Here is an 18,338-nt window from a genome sequence, read left to right as displayed (position 1 = left end):
TGTTGAAAGTAGAATGGAGGTTCCTGAAAAAACTAAAAATAGAAATATCATAAGACCAAATAATTCCACCTCTAGGAATTTACCCAAAGAAAACAAAATCTCTGATCAGAAAAGATATATGTACCCCTATATTTACTGCCACATCATTTACAATAGCCAAAACATGGAAGCAACCTAAGTGTCCCTCAGTAGATGAATGGATAAAGAAGATGTGGTAAATATACATAGTGGAATATTATTCAGCCATAAATAAAAAGAGATCCTGCCATTTGCAACAACATGGATGGATTTAGAGGGTATTATGCTTAGCAAAATATGCCAGGCAAAGATAAATACCATATGATTTCACTTGTTTGTGGAATATAAAAACAAAGCAAAACAGAATGCACGAAACAGCAGTAGACTAATAGACACTGAAACATGACTAGGGGTTAACATGGGGGAGTGGTGGGGAGGGGAAGGGTAATAAAGGTGCATAAAAATTCTCAATCATAATGTAAGTTCGTCATGGGGATAATAGTACAGCATGGGGAATATAAGCAATGACTCTGTAACATCTTTCTATGTTGACAGATAGTAACCACACTAGAAGGGGTGAGGATTTAATAATATGGGTAACTGTTGAATCACTGTGTTGCATATCTGAAACCAATGTAAGATTGTATACCAACGATACTTGAGAAAAAAACCCTCTAAACCTCTGAAATGGCGAAAAAAAAAAGTACATAGTCTGTGAATAAAATCACAAACATTAACTTAAGTAATCTTACTTGTAAGTGATATTAAATCCAGTCAAATTATAAGCAGCATCACTAAAAAAATGCAGCAGGGCATAGCCTGATGTGGTAACAACCTCGGGGACAGTTTCATTGCCATCTCTCTCAGGAACGATGAGGCCACTGAAAAGAAAACACAGCTCTTAGAAAAACGATCATGGGCATGTCACATGATGCCACACAAATTCAAAACCAGAATTCATCCAGTATTTCCAGGAAGGGCAAATTTCCTGTGATAAATGCATAGTGCCACCTGATGGGATCTTCTGAGGAACAGACCTGAATCTTTCACTAGGCTCTCCTTTATTCAATGTTATATTTCTAATGAAATTTGAAATCAATGGCCCTATCCCTTTTTTTTAAATGAAACTTTTTATAATGCTTCTTAGAAAATCTGTGTAACCTCCACAATCACAGAAAGTAACCAACTTGGAGTTGGTAAATGCTAAATATTTACTATTGAAAGACAAGGAAAGTAAAAATATAAATAAATAAGTTCAATAAACACCCATAATCCTAACATTATTAGCACTCTAATGTATTTTCTTTGACTAATTGATACATTACAACTTACATTCTATTTTACAAGTAATACACTTACAAGCATTTCCTATGTCACTAAAAGCTCCCTCACAGCCCAGCACACAATAGTACTTGTTGGGTGCCTGGAGAGGGTTAAGAATTACTGAGTCAAAGCGTCTAAATAATGGCGTTAAGGCTCTTGATCCATAATACCAACCTTGCTTTCCAGAAGAGATATGCCAACTTGAAAGTCCATCAAAAAAGAATGAAAGGTCCATCCCAACTCACCCTGCCAACAGGAGGATTACTAGTCCTATTTTAGCTTTGCCAATTTAGTAAGTGAAAACTGATTTTTAAACTGTGGTTTTGAGTTTATTTTACAGTCCTGAGGCTAATCATTTTTTCTGTGTTTTGCCTTTTGCATTTGTTCATATGCTCACGTCTCTTGCCCAGTTATCAATTAACTATCACCACCATGTCATTCATTAAAAACCTAAATCCTTACAGGCCCTATGCAATTGCCTCCGACACACCACCCCATTGAATGAACAAACATCCATCTCCTACTGCTCCCTCTCTTCACTCACCCAACCCCAGCCACGCCAGCCTCTTTGATTTCCTAGAGCACACACCAGGTAAATTCCCACCTCAGAGCCTCTAACTAACTGTTAAGTGCTCATTCACTAGGACCCAGCAATTCTATTTCTTTCTTTATAGAAGAAACACTTGCTCATGTACACAAACCACACAAAAATCCTCACTGTAGCACTATTCAGGATGGCATCAGGTTGAAAATCAACTAATCGCTTACCCATAGGGTTGGTTGAATGAATCATTACATATTGTAGGCAAGCGGAACTAACAAGTTCATTAAGACAGTCTGGAAAAAAAAAAAAAAAAGAACAAGCTGCCAAACAAAGGACATAGTATATGTGTACATTTACATGTATTTATATGAGTGCATATGAAAATGAAGCAATGGAAGAGTACATAAGCAGGAAATGGGGTCGGGGTGGGGATTTCATTTACTGAAAATTTTAAGTATGAAGACAGAATTCTAAGAACTCTAGGACTCTGAAGGTGCTCCAGGGGTCACAAAACAGAGAAACATTTTGTATTACATATTCAACTAATATTTACTAGGCACTTAAACTACATGTGAGATACTGTTCTAGGTACTAGGAATACAACAGTGAAGAAGTCCCTGCCCTCTTGGAGTTCACATTAGAGAAACAACAAATAAGCCTAGATAAGATGCCCATCCCACACACAGATGGTATATATAACACCAGGTAGAGATAAATGCATGAAGGTAAACAGAACAGAATAAAAGAAAATAAGAAGGTGCTATTTTAGGGAAGGCCTCTTGGAAGAGGTAATATCTAATCAGAGACCTAAATGAAGGTTTCAGCCATTATCAGGCTCTCATCTGTTTTATATCCCAGAACCCCTTGAAGTACTGAAGAGGGTAATTACAAGAGCACAGCCACCTAGAAACAGGTATGTCAAAAGCCATCTTCTCATAAGAAATGCTGAACAGGAAAGGACTGGGGGCTTCAGTCAGGTAGGAGACCCTGCACTCTTGTTATCTCAGCATGAGCTTTAGGACCAAAGAGATGGGAGCTCTGATCCTCATTCCGTACGCCTCATTCCGTACACTGACAGCTCTGAACCTCAGTTTCCTCAAATGCACAGTGAGAGAAATCCTACCCACCGCACAGTGATGTAATGAGAATCAAACTGTTGAAAATAGGGCCTCACACTAGTAGGTACATAAATAAGTGGTGGTTGATGGTATTTATTATTTATATGGTGGGACATTCAATTGTGCGGGATGGATGGCAGAATAGGTGGAGGGAGAAAGGACAGAGTCACAGAAAGGGTGGGAGGGCCATGATGCTGGAGAAAGGGGATCAGTTTCCACACTGTCAGAGAAACTCAGGCATCTGTCTCTTCTCATTTAAAAAAGTTGAAATTGTGAAAGCTTTGGAATGTGCTGCTTTCTCCCAGTGTGAAAATAAAACAACTGGTTTATGACAAAAATAAACTTTTACATAGCAAATGAATATAAACACAGCCGCAGCCAGCATGTAAGGCAATGGAAAGTGTGTGGGTAAGAAAGGGATGCTACAGCTGGGCCAGTCAACTGTCATTGTGAGCCGCTCCCCACCTCCCTGTCCCCTACTCCTAGGTAGTTAAGTAAGGCTGCTACCTTAGGCTGTAGCTGGTTGTTCAACTTGAGCCAATCAAGAACTGCCTGCCCTAGGAGTCTTCAAAATCTTTTAAATACAGAATGTATGTCATTGTTTAAAACCATTTTGAAAATTACTGGACTACGATATTTTCTTAATTCTCAGGCTTTCTGAACTCAGCTGGGGCACAACCTGATTTTACCAACTATACTATGTAAATTTACTAGTAATCCTCAGTTTGACACACCTGTGTCCTTGCAAAACTATATGGTCCTAAAGGGCAGGGAGATGTGGACGGTAAGTCAGATCCTTAAAGAGCCTGGTGATGGGGCCGGGCAAGGTCAATATTCTGACTCACAAAGGAAAGTCCAAGAACATGAGAGGGGTGCCTGCTTCTGACTGCATTCTCTAAGTGTTCAACAGTCTGACCAGTTTCAACTGGGTGCTGGACAGACTGAACACGTGCTTTAGCAAGGCTTCCTCTAACAGCTTTTCATCATAGTCTAAACTAAACTGTCTCATCAACATTCGCCTTTCTTTAAAAAAAAAAAAAAGAAAACCTCTGAAAGAGGAATAACGTTCTTTTGAAGAATGTTCTCAGAAAGGAAAACTAGTCTCCCTGCTCTATCTCCACAACCACCACTGCATCTCCTCACCGACAGACCCTAGCACAGTAGCTGCTTCATAAGATGCTGCATTTATACACTGGTTAAACTGGATGTACCACAAGGTCATAATACAGTACAGCTGGAAACATTGCTCCAGTGGTTCTCAAGTATGTCTAGTAGTAGAACTCTGTTAAACAAATTCTATTCAGAATTTCAATTATGTGAAAGATAAATGTGATCAACCAGTTAAGAGTCAAATTTAAACTCCAGAGTTTGCAATACTCCCAGAAAAAATACAGTACACCACCTTCATTTTAAGCTTGAAAATCTAGGACTAGGGCACCTAAATGCCATATACAAGTTCACATAAAGACTCAGGCAGAACTCAGATTAAAAGTCCACGTCTCCTGAGTCCTGTGTGGTTCTTCTTTCCTTACTAGATGAACTATCTGCCGCCAGGCTCTCTTCATTCTGGACCCCGAGCACATCATCACTGAGCCGACTGCTCCATCCAAAGCCCTCCTGACCCAGCAGCACTTCTCAACTCCCCATCTTGCGACAGCACACTCAGGGCCTCAACTGTGGTTTTCAAATTTTCCTGCACATCAGTGCTTAGAAGTTTTGTGCCTCAGGTAACTTTCAGATTTTAAATATGTATTGTTTTTTTACTGTAATTTTAGAAAATTCACATTCAAATTATATCATAAATTAAATTTTAACACAATCAATGGATTAAAATCTATACTATCAGTTAAGCAATTTTGTCATAGAAACCTAAAAATAAAAATCACGTGTTATCTGAACATACACTTTGGCTTCTCTCAAGTCACCGACTACAAATTATAGCCTTCTACTTATTTCGTTTTTGCTGTTGATTTACACATCTGCTCATCAGATACGCAGTCCAGGTGAAGAGCAGAGCTATGCACACCTGCTTGGCTGATGTTCCCACAAGCACTATTGGCACAAGCTGATTCAAAGTGCTGGCACTTAATAGGGAGTCCATCCATTTTTTTAAATTAAGTTGTCATTGATACACACTCTTAAGCTTTCACCTGAGCAACACTGTAGTTACTATAATCATCCATATTATCAAGTCCTCCCCAAACCCCACTGTAGTCATTGTCCATCAGCATAGCAAGATGACACAAAGTCACTACTTGTCTTCTCTGTGCTACAATGTCTTCCTATACCACCCCCACACCATGTGTGCCAATCATAATGTCCCTCAATCCCCTTCTCCCTCCCTCCCCTTTGGTAACTGTTAGTCCCTTCTTGAAGTCTGTGAGTCCACTGTTTTTTTTGGTCTTTCAGTTTTGCTTTGCTGTTGCACTCCACAAATTAGTGAAATTATTTGGTACTTACCTTTCTCCACCTGACTTATTTCACTGAGCATGATGCTCTCTAGCTCCATCCATGGTGTTGCAAATGGTACGATTTGTTTTCTTCTTAAGGCTGAATACTATTCCATTCTGTGTATGTGCCACATCTTCTTTATCCATTCATCTACTGATGGACAATTAGTTTGCTTCCATTTCTTGACTATTGTAAATAGTGCTGCGATAAACATAGGGGTGCATCTGTCCTTTTCAAATAGGGCTGCAGCATTCCTAGGGTAAATTCCTAGAAGTGGAATTCCTGGGTCAAAAGGTATTTCTAATTTTAGGTTTTTTAGGGACCTCCATACTGCTTTCCACAAAGGCTGAACTAATTTCCAGTCCCACCAGCAGTGTAGAAGGGTTCTTCTTACTCTGCCATCCTCGCCAGCATTTCTTGTTCCCCTTGTCTTTTCAATGTTGTTGGCCCTCCTAACTGGCGTGAGGTGATATCTCATTGTAGTTTTAATTTACATTTCCCTGATCATTAGCGACGAGAAGCATCTTGTCATGTCCCTGTTGGCGATCTGAATTTCTACTTTGGAGAAGTGTCTGTTTATATACTCTGCCCATTTTTTATCAAGTGATTTGCTTTTTGGGTGTTGAGGCATTTGAGTGCTTTATATATTTTGGATATTAACCCCTTGTCAGATATGTAGTTCACGGATATATTCTCCCATATTGTAGGATGCCTTTTTGTTCTGCTGATGGTGTCCTTTGCCGTACTGAAGCATTTTAGTTTGATGTAGTACCATTTGTTCATTTCTGCTTTTGTTTCCCTTGCCCACGGAAATATGTTCAGAAGAAAGTTGCTCATGTTTATGTTCAAGAAATTTTTGCCTATGTTTTCTTCTAAAAGTAATATGATTTTATGACTTACATTCAGTTCTTTGATCCATTTCGAGTTTACTTTTGTGTATGGAGTTAGACAATAATCCAGTTTCATTCTCTTACATGTAGCTGTCCAGTTTTCCCAACACCAATTGTTGAAGAGGCTGTCATTTCCCCATTGTATATCCATGGCTCCTTTAACATATATTAATTGACTATATATGCTTGGATTTATATCTGGACTATTTTGTTGCATTGATATATGGGTCTGTTCTTGTGCCAGTACCAAATTGTTTTGATTATTGTGGCTTTGTAGTAGAGCTTGAAGTCGGGAAGCATAATCCCCCCCATGTTTATTCTTCCTTCTCAAAATTGCTTTGGCTATTTTGGGTCTTTTGTGGTTCCATATAAATTTTATAACTATTTGTCCTAGTTGTTTGAAGAATGCTGTCGGTATTTTAATAGGGGCTGCATTGAATCTATAGATTCCTTTAGGCAGCATGGCCATTTTAACAATATTAATTCTACCTATCCATAAGCACAGGATGTTATTTCCATTTATTGGTGTCTTCTTTAATTTCTCTCACGAGTGTCTTGTAGTTTTCACGGTATAGGTCTTTCACTTCCTTGGTTAGGTTTATTCTTAGGTATTTTATTCTCTTTGATGTAACTGTGAATGGAACTGCTTTCCTGATTTCTCTTTCTGATACTTCATTGTTAGTATATAGGAATGCAACAGACTTTTGTGTATTAATTTTTTATCCTGCAACTTTGCTGAATTGAGTTATTAGTTCTAGTAGTTTTGGAGTGGATTCTTTATGGTTTTCTATATATAATATCATGTCATCTACAAACAGGAACAGTTTAACTTCTTCCTTACCAATCTGGATGCCTTTTGTTTCTTTGTGTTATCTGATTACCATGGCTAGGACCTCCAGTACTATGGTGAATAAAAGTGGGGAGAGTGGGCATCCTTGTCTTGTTCCCAATATTAAAGGAAAAGCTTTCAGCATTTCACTGTTAAGTATGATGTTGGCTGTAGGTCTGTCACATATGGCCTTTATTATGTTGAGATATCTGACCTCTATCCCCTTTTTGTTGAGAGTTTTTAACATGAATGGATGTTGAATTTTGTCAAATGCTTTTTCAGCATCTATGGAGATAATCATGTAGTTTTTGTCCTCCTTTTTGTTGATGTGGTGTATGATGTTGATGGATTTTCTAATATCGTACCATCCTTGCATCCCTGGAATAAACCCTACTTGATCATGATGGAGGATCTTTTTTATGTAGTTTTTAATTCAGTTTGCTAATATTTTATTGAAGGTCTTTGCATCTACGTTTATCAGGGATATCGGTCTGTAATTTTCTTTTTTTGTGGTGTCTTTGTCTGGTTCTGGTATTAGAGTGATGCTGGCCTCATAGAATGAGTTTGGAAGTATTCCTTCCTCTTCTACTTTTTTGGAAAACTTTAAGGAGGATGGGTATTAGGTCTTCACTAAGTGTTTGATAAAATTCAGTGGTGAAGCCATCTGGTCCAGGGGTTTTGTTCTCAGGTAGTTTTTTGATTACCAATTCAATTTTATGGCTAGTAATAGGTCTGCTCAGATTTTCTGTTTCTTCTTAGGTCAGTCTTGAAAGGTTGTATTTTTCTAGAAAGCTGTCCATTTCTTCTAGGTTATCTAATTTGTTAGCATGTACTGCTTCACAGTATTTTCTAATAATTCTTTGTATTTCTGTGGTGTCCATAGTGATTTTTCCTTTCTCATTTCTGGGTCTGTTTATGTGCGTAGATTTTATTTTTCTTGATAAATCTATGGGTTTGTCTATTTTGTTTATTTTCCTCAAAGAACCAGCTCCTGGTTTCACTGATTCTTTCTTTTGTTTTATCGTTCTCAATTTTATTTATTTCTGCTCTGATCGTTATTATGTCCCTCCTACTGACTCTGGGCCTCATTTGTTCTTCTTTTCCTAGTTTCATTAATTATGAATTTAGACTGTTCATTTGGGAACGTTCTGCTTTCTTGAGGTAAGCCTGTATTCCAATATACTTCCCTCTTAGCATGGCCTTCACTGTATCCCACACATTTTTGTGGTGTTATTGTTTTCATTTGTCTCCATATGCTGCTTGATCTCTGTTTTTATTTGTTCACTGATCAACGGATTATTTGGGAGCATACATTAAGCCTCCAGATGTCTGTGGGCTTTTTGGGTTTCTTTGCATAATTTATTTCTAGTTTAATACCTTTGTGGTGTGAGAAGCTGGCTGGTACAATTTCAATCTTTACTGAGGAGATCTTTTAATGGCCTATTATGTGATCTATTCTGGAAATGTTCCATGTGCATTTGAGAAGAATGTGTATCCTGCTGCTTTTGGGTGGAGTGTCTGTAGATGTCTGTTAGGTCCATCTGTTCTTATGTGTTGTTAAGTGCCTCTGTCTCTCTACTTATTTTCTGTCTGGTTGATCTGTCCTTTGGAATGAGTAGTGTGTTGAAGTGTCCTAAAATGAATGTACTGCATTCTACTTCCCCCTTTAATTCTGTTAGTGTTTGTTTCACATATGTAGGTGATCCTGTGTTGGGTGCATAGATATTTATAATGGTTATATCCTCTTATTGGACTGACCCCTTTATCTTTGTCTCTTGTGACTTTGAAGTCTACTTTGTCTGATACAAGTACTGCAACTCCTGCTTTTTCTCCCTATTAGTTGCATGAAATATCTCTATCCCTCCACTTTCAGTCTGTGTATGTCTTAGGGTTTGACATGAGTCTCTTGTAAGCAGCATATAGATATGTCTTGTTTTTTTACCCATTCAGTTACTGTTTGTCTTTTGATTGGTACATTCAGTCCATTTACATTTATGGTGATTATCAATAAACATGTACTTACTGCCATTGCAGGCTTTAGATTCGTGGTTACCAAAGGTTCAAGGGTAACTTCTTTACTATCTAACAGTCTAATTTAACTTACTTAGTACTCTATTTCAAACACAATCTAAAGGTTCTTTTTTTTCCTCCACTTTTCTTCCTCCTCCACTCTTTATATATTTAGAGGTGTCATGTGCTGTACTCTTTGTGTATCCCTTAACTGACTTTGTGGGTTGTTGACTTAATTTTGCATTTGCTTAGTAATTAATTGGTGTAATTCCTTTACTGTGGTTTTCTTTTCTTTGGAGAGAGGAGCCTTAGGAACACTTCCATCTATAGCAGTCCCTCCAAAATAAACTGTAGAGATGGTTTGTGGGAGGTAAATTCCCTCAACTTTTGCTTACCTAGGAATTGCTTAATCCTTGCTTCAAATTTAAATGATAATCTTTCCGAGTAGAGTATTCTTGGTTCGAGACCCTTCTGTTTTATTGCATTAAATACATCATGCCACTCGCTTCCAGCCTGTAAGGTTACTCCTTAGAAGTCTGATGATAGCCTGATGGGCTTTCGTTTGTATGTGATCTTTTTTCTCTCTGGCTGTTTTTGTGTGTGTGTGTGTGTGTGTGTGTTTATTTATTTATTTTCATGAAGGTATCAGTGATATACAATCTTATGAAGGTTTCGTATAAGCAACAATGTGGTTATTACATTTTCCCCTATTATCAAGTCCCCACAACATACCCCATTACAGTCACTTTCCATCAACATAGTAAGATGCTATTGAATCACTACTTGTCTTCTCTGGGCTACACTGTCTCTGGCTGCTTTTAATACTGTGTCCTTGTCCTTGATCTTTGCCATTTTAATTACTATGTTTTGTTGTTGTCTTCTTTGGGTCCCTTTTGTTGGGTGATCTGTGCACTTACATGGCCTGAAAGACTATTTCCTTCCCCAGATTGGGGAATTTTTCAGCAATTATTTCCTCAAAGACAATTCCTTTCTCTTTTTCTCTCTCTTCTTCTTCTGGTACCCCTATAATGCAAATATTGTTCCATTTGCTTTGGTCACACAGTTCTCACAATATTCTTTCATTCCTGGAGATCCCTTTTTTCTCTGTGCCTCAGCTTCTTCTTATTTCTGTTCTCTAATTTCTTTTTCATTTACCATCTCCTCTACCTCATCCAGTCTGCTTTAAATCCCTCTATTGTATGTTTCCTTTCGGATACTGTATTTTTCAAAGTTTCTTGCTCTTTCTTAAAGTTCTCCCTGAGGTCTTGAATATTTTTCTGTAGCTCCATGAGCATGTTTATGATTTTTATTTTGAGTTCTTTATCAGGAAGATGGATGACCAGTTTCACTTAGCCCTCTTTCTGGTGTTTGTGGAATTTTGGTTTGCACCAGGTTCTTTTGCCACTTCACAGTTTCAATCATTACTATGGAATAACAACTTTGTGTAGGCAGCACCCTCTAGTGCCCAGAAGCTCTATTCTCTGGAGCTGCCCAGCACCTGGAGCAATGGCGGCGGGGCAGGTGAAGTGGCACCAGTGCTTGCTTGGAGTTAAGAACTCTTTCCTGCTTTCTGGCTGCAGTGCCTGCCTCCACTGCCAGGGCCAGTGGGCTGAGCACACAGGGAGGAACCTCTGCATAGCACCCTTGTGGCAGGGCCACCTCTGGCTGGTCCGGTGCAATGATGGGGGCAGCAGGTTTGTGAACTGATGCTGGCTGGGAGGAAGGAGTGGCAGGCTGTGTATTATTGTGGGATGCTTGGCATGTATCACCAGCCAGGAGGATGGAGTGTCTGAAGCTCCTGAAAGTTCCCAACCTGCTGGGCTGCATGTGCTGGTACGATTTTGTGCACCTGTCCTTTCTCCTGAGCCGCAAGCTCTGTGTAATCCTTGCACCTTTAGCAGTGCTCTCACTGTTAGGAAGTCTTTCCAGGTGCTTGTCTTTCTTTAGTTCCGGAGCAGCTGGTTGTGGGTACCTATTCTCCATAAGCAGCCGGAATCTCAGTCTCTCAGAGTATTCCACCTGTCTTTGCTTTCCAACCCCATTAAATCACTAGAGCACCATTTAATGTAGGTTCATGCCCAGAGCAGATCTCTAGGGCTCGGTGTTCAGCATAGTTTCAATCATTACTGAACACCCTTTCCACTCCATTTCTCTTCCTCCTGCTGGTGAGCTTGGGTGGAGGGAGGGTTGGGTCCCACCGGATCACAGCTTCACTACTTTACCCTTTTCTGTGAGGTCTTCTCTTTTCCCCAGATGTAGGCAGTCTGTTGCAGTTTTCTTCCCGGTTGCTCTTTCAGAATTAGTTGTATTTGCTGTATTTTCATATTGCATGTGGTTTTGGGAGGAGGTTTCTCACTTCTCACGCCACCATCTTTAAGCCTCTGGGACACCATGAATTTTGATTAATGAACTCAGTGTCAAGTGAACCCCCAACAATTACTATCCTGGTAACATGACACTACAGACAGATTTAATGCTTGTGTTAAAGTTTGGGGTGCATCTTGCAGTAACCCAAGGCATCTTCAAGTTCTGGCATAAAGATATATATGTCCAAGATTCCTCAAGGGAGGAACAACCTAAGACAGGCACAGTCACAGGGGGGCCATCAGGTGAGAAATTGGGGATCAACAGAGGTGAGGCTTAGAACCTCACCCCCCACCCCCTGTTTTGAGAGAAATCTTCTGCATCTGTGGATGTTTTGTTGCCCTTGTCTACCTTGGATTAATACTTAGTCTATAGGCACAGACCTGATCATCTACATTTGCCCTCTTACAGCACTAAATTATGTTTTCTTCCTTTATCTTGTATCTACCTACCACTTCAGCATTTTATTTTAAGAAATAATAATAATAATAATAATCATAAGGGAGAAATGTGGGATTCACATATAAATCAAGTATAAAAATCAAACAAATAATCATATCTGACTTAATTGTTTATAGTTTATGATGCGTGATCAAAACCGAAAGTTTCTGTGATATGATTGCCCTTGCACTGTTCACCATGTAAGAATTTGTTCGTTATGCTTCAGAATATTGGAGACAGTTGAGAATTAGGCTTGGGGTTGATTAATGATTGTGTATTGAGTCCCCTATACAGAATTTTATTGTTGTTAACAACCATTTGATCAATAAATATGAGAGATGCCCTCTTAAAACAACAACAACAAAAAAAAATAAAGATATATATGCCCAACATTTGGCCAAGGACATTTTAGTATTTAGCATGGCCTATCTACTATGCTATTTGGCCTTGTAAGTGAATCTTTGAAACCCAGAAAATGGACTTGGTATTCAGTTCAAAGATTTGTCAGAGTGTTCTAAGCCAAAGGGAGTGAAGAAATACAAGGGCACATTAGTTCCTCGATTTCCTGTGTCCCTTGGCTCCTCACATATTCTTTACTCTCTGTTTCCGCCTCATCCATAAGAGATATCAACCAGACTAGCCCCATATGAGGCATAAAAAAAATATTTGTTGATGGTTCCTTTTTAAAGTTAGGGAAGTAGAACATTTCAGGGAAGAAATCCAGGAAGTCAGTTACAGATGAAAAACTGACAACTATGGCTCTCTACAGGGATGTGAATTTTAGAAAAATATATTTTATAAATCCTCTATCCAGTAAAAGGAAGAAAAATTGTAAAGTTCTAAATTCCCATGGGGTCAAAATGATAATACAGAACTTAACTGTTAATGCAAACTAAAATGCCAAAAAAATTCAGAACACCCCATATATTTGATGTTAAACTGTTTTAACTACTAACATAGAATAAACTTGTTTTTAAAAAATCATAATCCACACAGGTAACCACTGTTGACTTTTTATGTATTCTTCCAAAAAGTTTACCTCATCCATATTAATACACATACATAAATACACACATGCACACAACTATATTTGAATTCAACAAATAACTCCTAAAGCCCTATTCAATGAACAAACACATCAAGGATCAAGATGAACACTGTTCGTGTTTAAACGTTTCACAGAAATAAAATTATTCAATATATTACTACAAAACATTTTTTAAATGGAAATTTCACCACCACAAGAAGCAGGTAAACTTGAGGCTACTATCACAACTTTATAGATCAATAAACTGAAAACAAAGGTTAAGTAATCTGCCCAGAAACTTACCTAGAAGCTATAGGAGACCAAGTCAGGCCTAGCGTACAAGTAATAGGATTCCAGCACTAGTACTCTTTCCATGAAATACATGTTAAGTGATAATAAAGGTGAGTCCAAGAAGAAAGTAATCTGTGACATATGAATATGAATTCAGAAATCAAAGAATGATTAACTACGACTTAGATGACTGAGCTTACCTAAAGGCAGCAACTAGTGGAGCATAAATTGAGTCCCCATCATAAACGTATAAATGATCCCAACTACACTCTGTAGCAAAATGACTGAAACGAAGTCTCATTATTCTATTTGGCCTGGAAAAAACAAAAAAAGTAATTTATAATAATCATCATAACTATCAAACATTTAAGAAAAATCTGTAGGTAGATTTTTAAAGATTTTACAAGTACAAAAGAAATTAACTGCATATGAACAGTATTCCTTTGTCAGATTTATTTCATACTTACCATGTGCAAGAGACCACTAAATATGCAACGGTAAACAAAACAGATATGGTCTATGCCTCTTTGAGCCTTACAGTCCACATAGTGGTTATTCTTTAACAGTCTCTGAACCAACCCATCAGCCCTTCCACTTATGCTTTTCCTTCCTTATTCAAATAAAGATTCCACGCTGTATCATTTCAAAAACACGACTGCCAATTCTCTAACTTCACCTTCCGCTCTGCCTTTTCATAGAACTACCTGGTAAAAATCCTGGTCTGTAGGAAATCAGTTACATGCTCTGACTCTGCTCTGACTCCAAAGATAACTACCACTGGTTCCATCATTAGTCACTGCTCACCAACTTCAAGTGGCACCTCAATTCTGCCAGCAATCCCATTACTAACTCTTTCTTTTCCTCTCCACTACTACTACTGACTCTCAAGTTACTATTTCAAACCATTTGGTCCCAACTCCCTGCTTGTGCTCAACACTCAGACAATAATCTCTTGAATTCCCAAATATTTTCATAAATAGATATGCCGTCCTGCTCCTTCCATCTCTCAACCATTTACCATCTCCTTCTCTTCTGGAACTTCCACATCCATGTTTGTCTCTTAAGTATCACATATTTTACAAAAAAACAACAACAACAAAATAGAAAAAACTTCAATTTCCAACTCTCTTTCTGGCTATTACCAAAGTTACTCCTCTGAATAGAGTAGAAATCCACAGAAGACTTTGCTTCCTCTAGTTCCTCACAGCCGACTCACTCCTTTACTGTCAAACCTGGCTTCAGCCCAACACTCCCCTCAAAAAGCTTTTGATAATATCAACACCATTGGTATGCTGGTGATACCTAATTGTATTTTTCCAGCCTAAACCTTTCCTCTACCCCATACTTACTTGTCTAACTAACATCTCTAAGCCAACCACTCAGTATTAAATGAATACACAAACAAGTTAACTCAGATGGTGATGAGTAGCATACAAAAATTAAAGGAATGTGATATGGTAGTACAACAGGTGGTAGGGAGATACCCTAGAGATTAGAATAATGAGTGAAAGCCTAGGGAACAATGTTTCAGGCAGAGGGGACAACAGGGCCTTAAAATTCTTGGGGAAAAAGAAGTTGATGTGTCTAAGCAGAAGGAAGAAAATCAGCATGTCTGAAACACAGCAGAGGGAACCACATGAGTTAAGAAGTGAAAGGTGGGCAAAAGGAAAAAGCAAAAATCAGGAGGCCAATTTTGCAGCTGTTATAGAGGCCCAGGAGAAGATAGTTGATGGTTCTTGCAATAACTGTTGAAATGAAGATTAAAAGGAGAATGCAGATGGATTGGAGAGCTATTTGAGAGGGAAAACTGACATAACTGACAGGCTGAATATGGGCATGAGGGAAAGGAGGGATTTTTTTTTTTTGCTTAGGCTTAGGAGGAGCAACCACAGAAAGCACATTCAGAGACACACTAGAGAAGGACAACAGATGTGAGTGACTAGAAAAAACAAGGGCAGAGTAAAAGGGCAAAGGAAACCTTAGAGCAGCAGTTCTCAAAGTGTGCTCCACACAAAGCTGAGGCTGCTGAGACCCAAGAGGTCAAAACTATATTCACAATAATACTCAGATACCAAGTGCCATTTCAGCATGTTGCCATTTACTAATATAATGGTGTAAGCACAATGGTGGGTGAAATGCTGGCTCCTTAAAACCAAGCAAGGGAGCAACACCCAACTGTGCCACTGTTAGGGGTTACTCTGCACTACTTCACTCTCACGGAAAAAGAGAAACCAAGCCTCACTTAAGGACATCTTTATTAGGCAGTAAAAATTACTAACTGTATTAAATCTTGACCCACTAATACACATCTTTTTAATATTCTAGTGACAATTAGAAGTATGCACAATGGGCTTCCGCTGCCTAACAAAATACAGGGTCTCAAGGAAAATCACTTTTGCCATTGTTTGTGTGGTGAGCTGAACTAGCTGCTTTTCTCTAAGAACATTGTTAATTATTTTTACCTGAATGAATAACTGAAAAGCTATGGTTATTTGGACTTGAATATCTGGCAGATATTTTCTTGAAAATGAACAAAGCATGTCTGTCACCTCAAAGAACACAACTGACAGTATTTGTTGCCAAAGATAAAATACAAGCTTTCAAGCAAGAGTTTCAGAAAATTTGTATCTGCCACCTAGATACAACTTTCTAATACTTAAAATTTTGGGATGAGATTGGTGGTTATATTAACCAACATGACTTGTTAACACAGTATATAATGAAATATATCAACATTTGGAAGATCTACATAGTTCAGTGAACAATTCTTTTCCAAAATGACCCCAGGTATTATGGTAGAAAACTATGCATGGGTTAAAGATCCAAAATACAAGAAAACCAATGGATTTTAATATCATTTGAGATTCCACACTGTAATTTATCTTTAAGAAAATACTACTTGTCAAGTTTTGGTGTAGTACCAAAGAAGACCATTCTTTGATATTTAAATTATTTTAAAAGGTCTATTAAAATCTCCTTGCTTTTCCTACTACATATCCAAGTGATGTCAAATTTTCTTCACGTATTTCAACCATGAAAACATATTTTAACAAAGTGAATGCTGAAGAAAATATGCTAATCCAGGTGTCTTCTATTAGGCCAGACACAGACAACATTTACAAAAATGTAAAACATTATCCTTCTGAATTTTTACAATATGGGTGTTTTCTTTCCATAAAAATATGTCATTTGTGCTAACATGCAGTGAGTTTATTACTGTGGCTTTTGAATGAATAATTTTTCCTGGTTTTAATTTTTAATATCATAAACACAGGTATAATTCACATAAACAAAAGTTATTTGGAATTCTCAAAATTTAAGAATTTAAAGAGATCCTGAGACCAAAAAGTGGGAGAAATATTTATTTAAAGGTTTACCATAGAGAGAAGAAAAAGAAGACAATTGCTGGAGGGCCACAGGAGGCCCAGAAGTTGTTTGGGTAGTAATAGTTATTCTGAATTTTCCTACCCAAAATAAAAATAAGAACTTAGAAAAATGAAACAATAATTTTCCAGTGCTTTAAGCACACCATTCAAAATACTCAACATTTTAACTATTACAGTTGAAAATATATACATTTCTGGTATGTACAATTCATTTGCAGCATGAAATCAACATGAAACTTCATATTAACGAAGATTAAGAAAAATAAGTCAATTTCAGTTAAGTTAAAAGTTATCAATTAAAAATATTTAAAGTAGTTTATGCTATAGATTGTTAATTTTACTTGTAGGCAATGTTAATTGCCACACTGAGCTCTATTCTGAAAAAAAGAAAAATTATATCAGCCATTACTACTTACTGTCCTTCAATGAGCCATGTGCACTTTGTTTTATATTTATAATTTCCAGGTCCATCTGTTATAAACCCAGAAGATCCAGTTAATCTGTAATTCAAATAAAAATAACCAAGTAAGTCTACCAAAATTTCACATGTTAATACTTCTCAATACAATCCAAGTTAAGCATAGTGGGTACATTAATGCTTCCTATTATAACCAGAGGAAAATGCCTGGACAGTTATATTCAGATTATACAAATCTGGATCAAATATTTGCCATACACTTAAGAAAAGGGAATACAAATATACTAAGGTCAACAGGAATGAACAAAAACATATCTAAATCTTCCTGAGAAAGGAAAATCATACTTTGTACCATGAAAATGGACACAAGAACTTATTTATGAGTATCAGTTGGTTTTTAAAGCATAAGATCATAGTTACAGTTACAAGTAAAGTACATTTATCACAATAACACCTAGAGAGCCTAACTGTGATGGGCAAGTACATCAAGCCACAACACACAATGTACCCATTGCAGCCATTCAGCTGCATCTTTTGAAGTGGCTGTCTGCCATACTCCATAAGCAGGGTACATCAGCACCTGTTTACCCACACTTGCACTATGCCTGAATTAATCAATATTTTTAGGTCTTGCCAACGTGGTAGGCATATCCTGGTACCTCATTAATGTCTTGACTGGTACTAATCCTGATGTTGGAATATCTTCTCATATGTTTTGGTGATCTGCATTTCCTCCTTTGTAAAGCAAGATTCCATATTCTTTGCCTTCTTTGCTACCAAGCTGTCTTTTTCAAATTAGTGTTTAGGAGCTCTTTTTATATTAAGAAGCTCCCATCTGAACATTAATTAAATGCACTATAAGTATATTTCCTATTTAGTTTTTTCTTTATACTTTGTGACTAGTATCTCTTGCAATATGGAAATTTTTAATATTTAAAAAGGATGTTATTCCCTTCCTCATTGTTATTTCCAATCATTTTTTTCCTCTGTCTTTCACCGCTATTGTGAAATCGATGCTCTTTTCTGGATCTGCCTCCCTTACTTTTTACTGATATCCCAGTTACTCCTCCTCACTTAGTAAAGGTATTAGCATCTAGTTCACTGCTTTCCACTCAACTACATAAATGTCCAAGATGCTCTGTCCAAAGCCCAGGCTCTCTATTTCTTAACTTCATCACTATCAATTCTTTCCTCCTTTCCATGTCAATCACCCACTCCTCTGGACCCT

The 18,338-nt window shown here is 37.7% G+C and overlaps 1 protein-coding gene across 7 annotated transcripts in view; it reads right to left on the bottom strand.

The window, feature by feature from the left end:
• Window positions 1–18,338, bottom strand: part of ATRN (attractin) — a 177,829-nt gene that overhangs the window by 113,808 nt on the left and 45,683 nt on the right. For all 7 annotated transcript variants that reach the window (XM_073236857.1, XM_073236853.1, XM_073236855.1 and 4 more), the window contains exons 2-4: window positions 17,109–17,192; window positions 13,507–13,620; window positions 771–899 (exon numbers count right to left, since the gene is read on the bottom strand). In XM_073236857.1, the coding sequence (XP_073092958.1) occupies window positions 771–899; window positions 13,507–13,620; window positions 17,109–17,192 (327 nt within the window). The remainder of the gene's footprint in view (window positions 1–770; window positions 900–13,506; window positions 13,621–17,108; window positions 17,193–18,338) is intronic.

Source organism: Manis javanica, chromosome 5 (assembly GCF_040802235.1).
Source record: "Manis javanica isolate MJ-LG chromosome 5, MJ_LKY, whole genome shotgun sequence".
NCBI lineage: Eukaryota > Metazoa > Chordata > Mammalia > Pholidota > Manidae > Manis > Manis javanica.
This window is presented reverse-complemented; position numbering and strand designations above follow the sequence as displayed.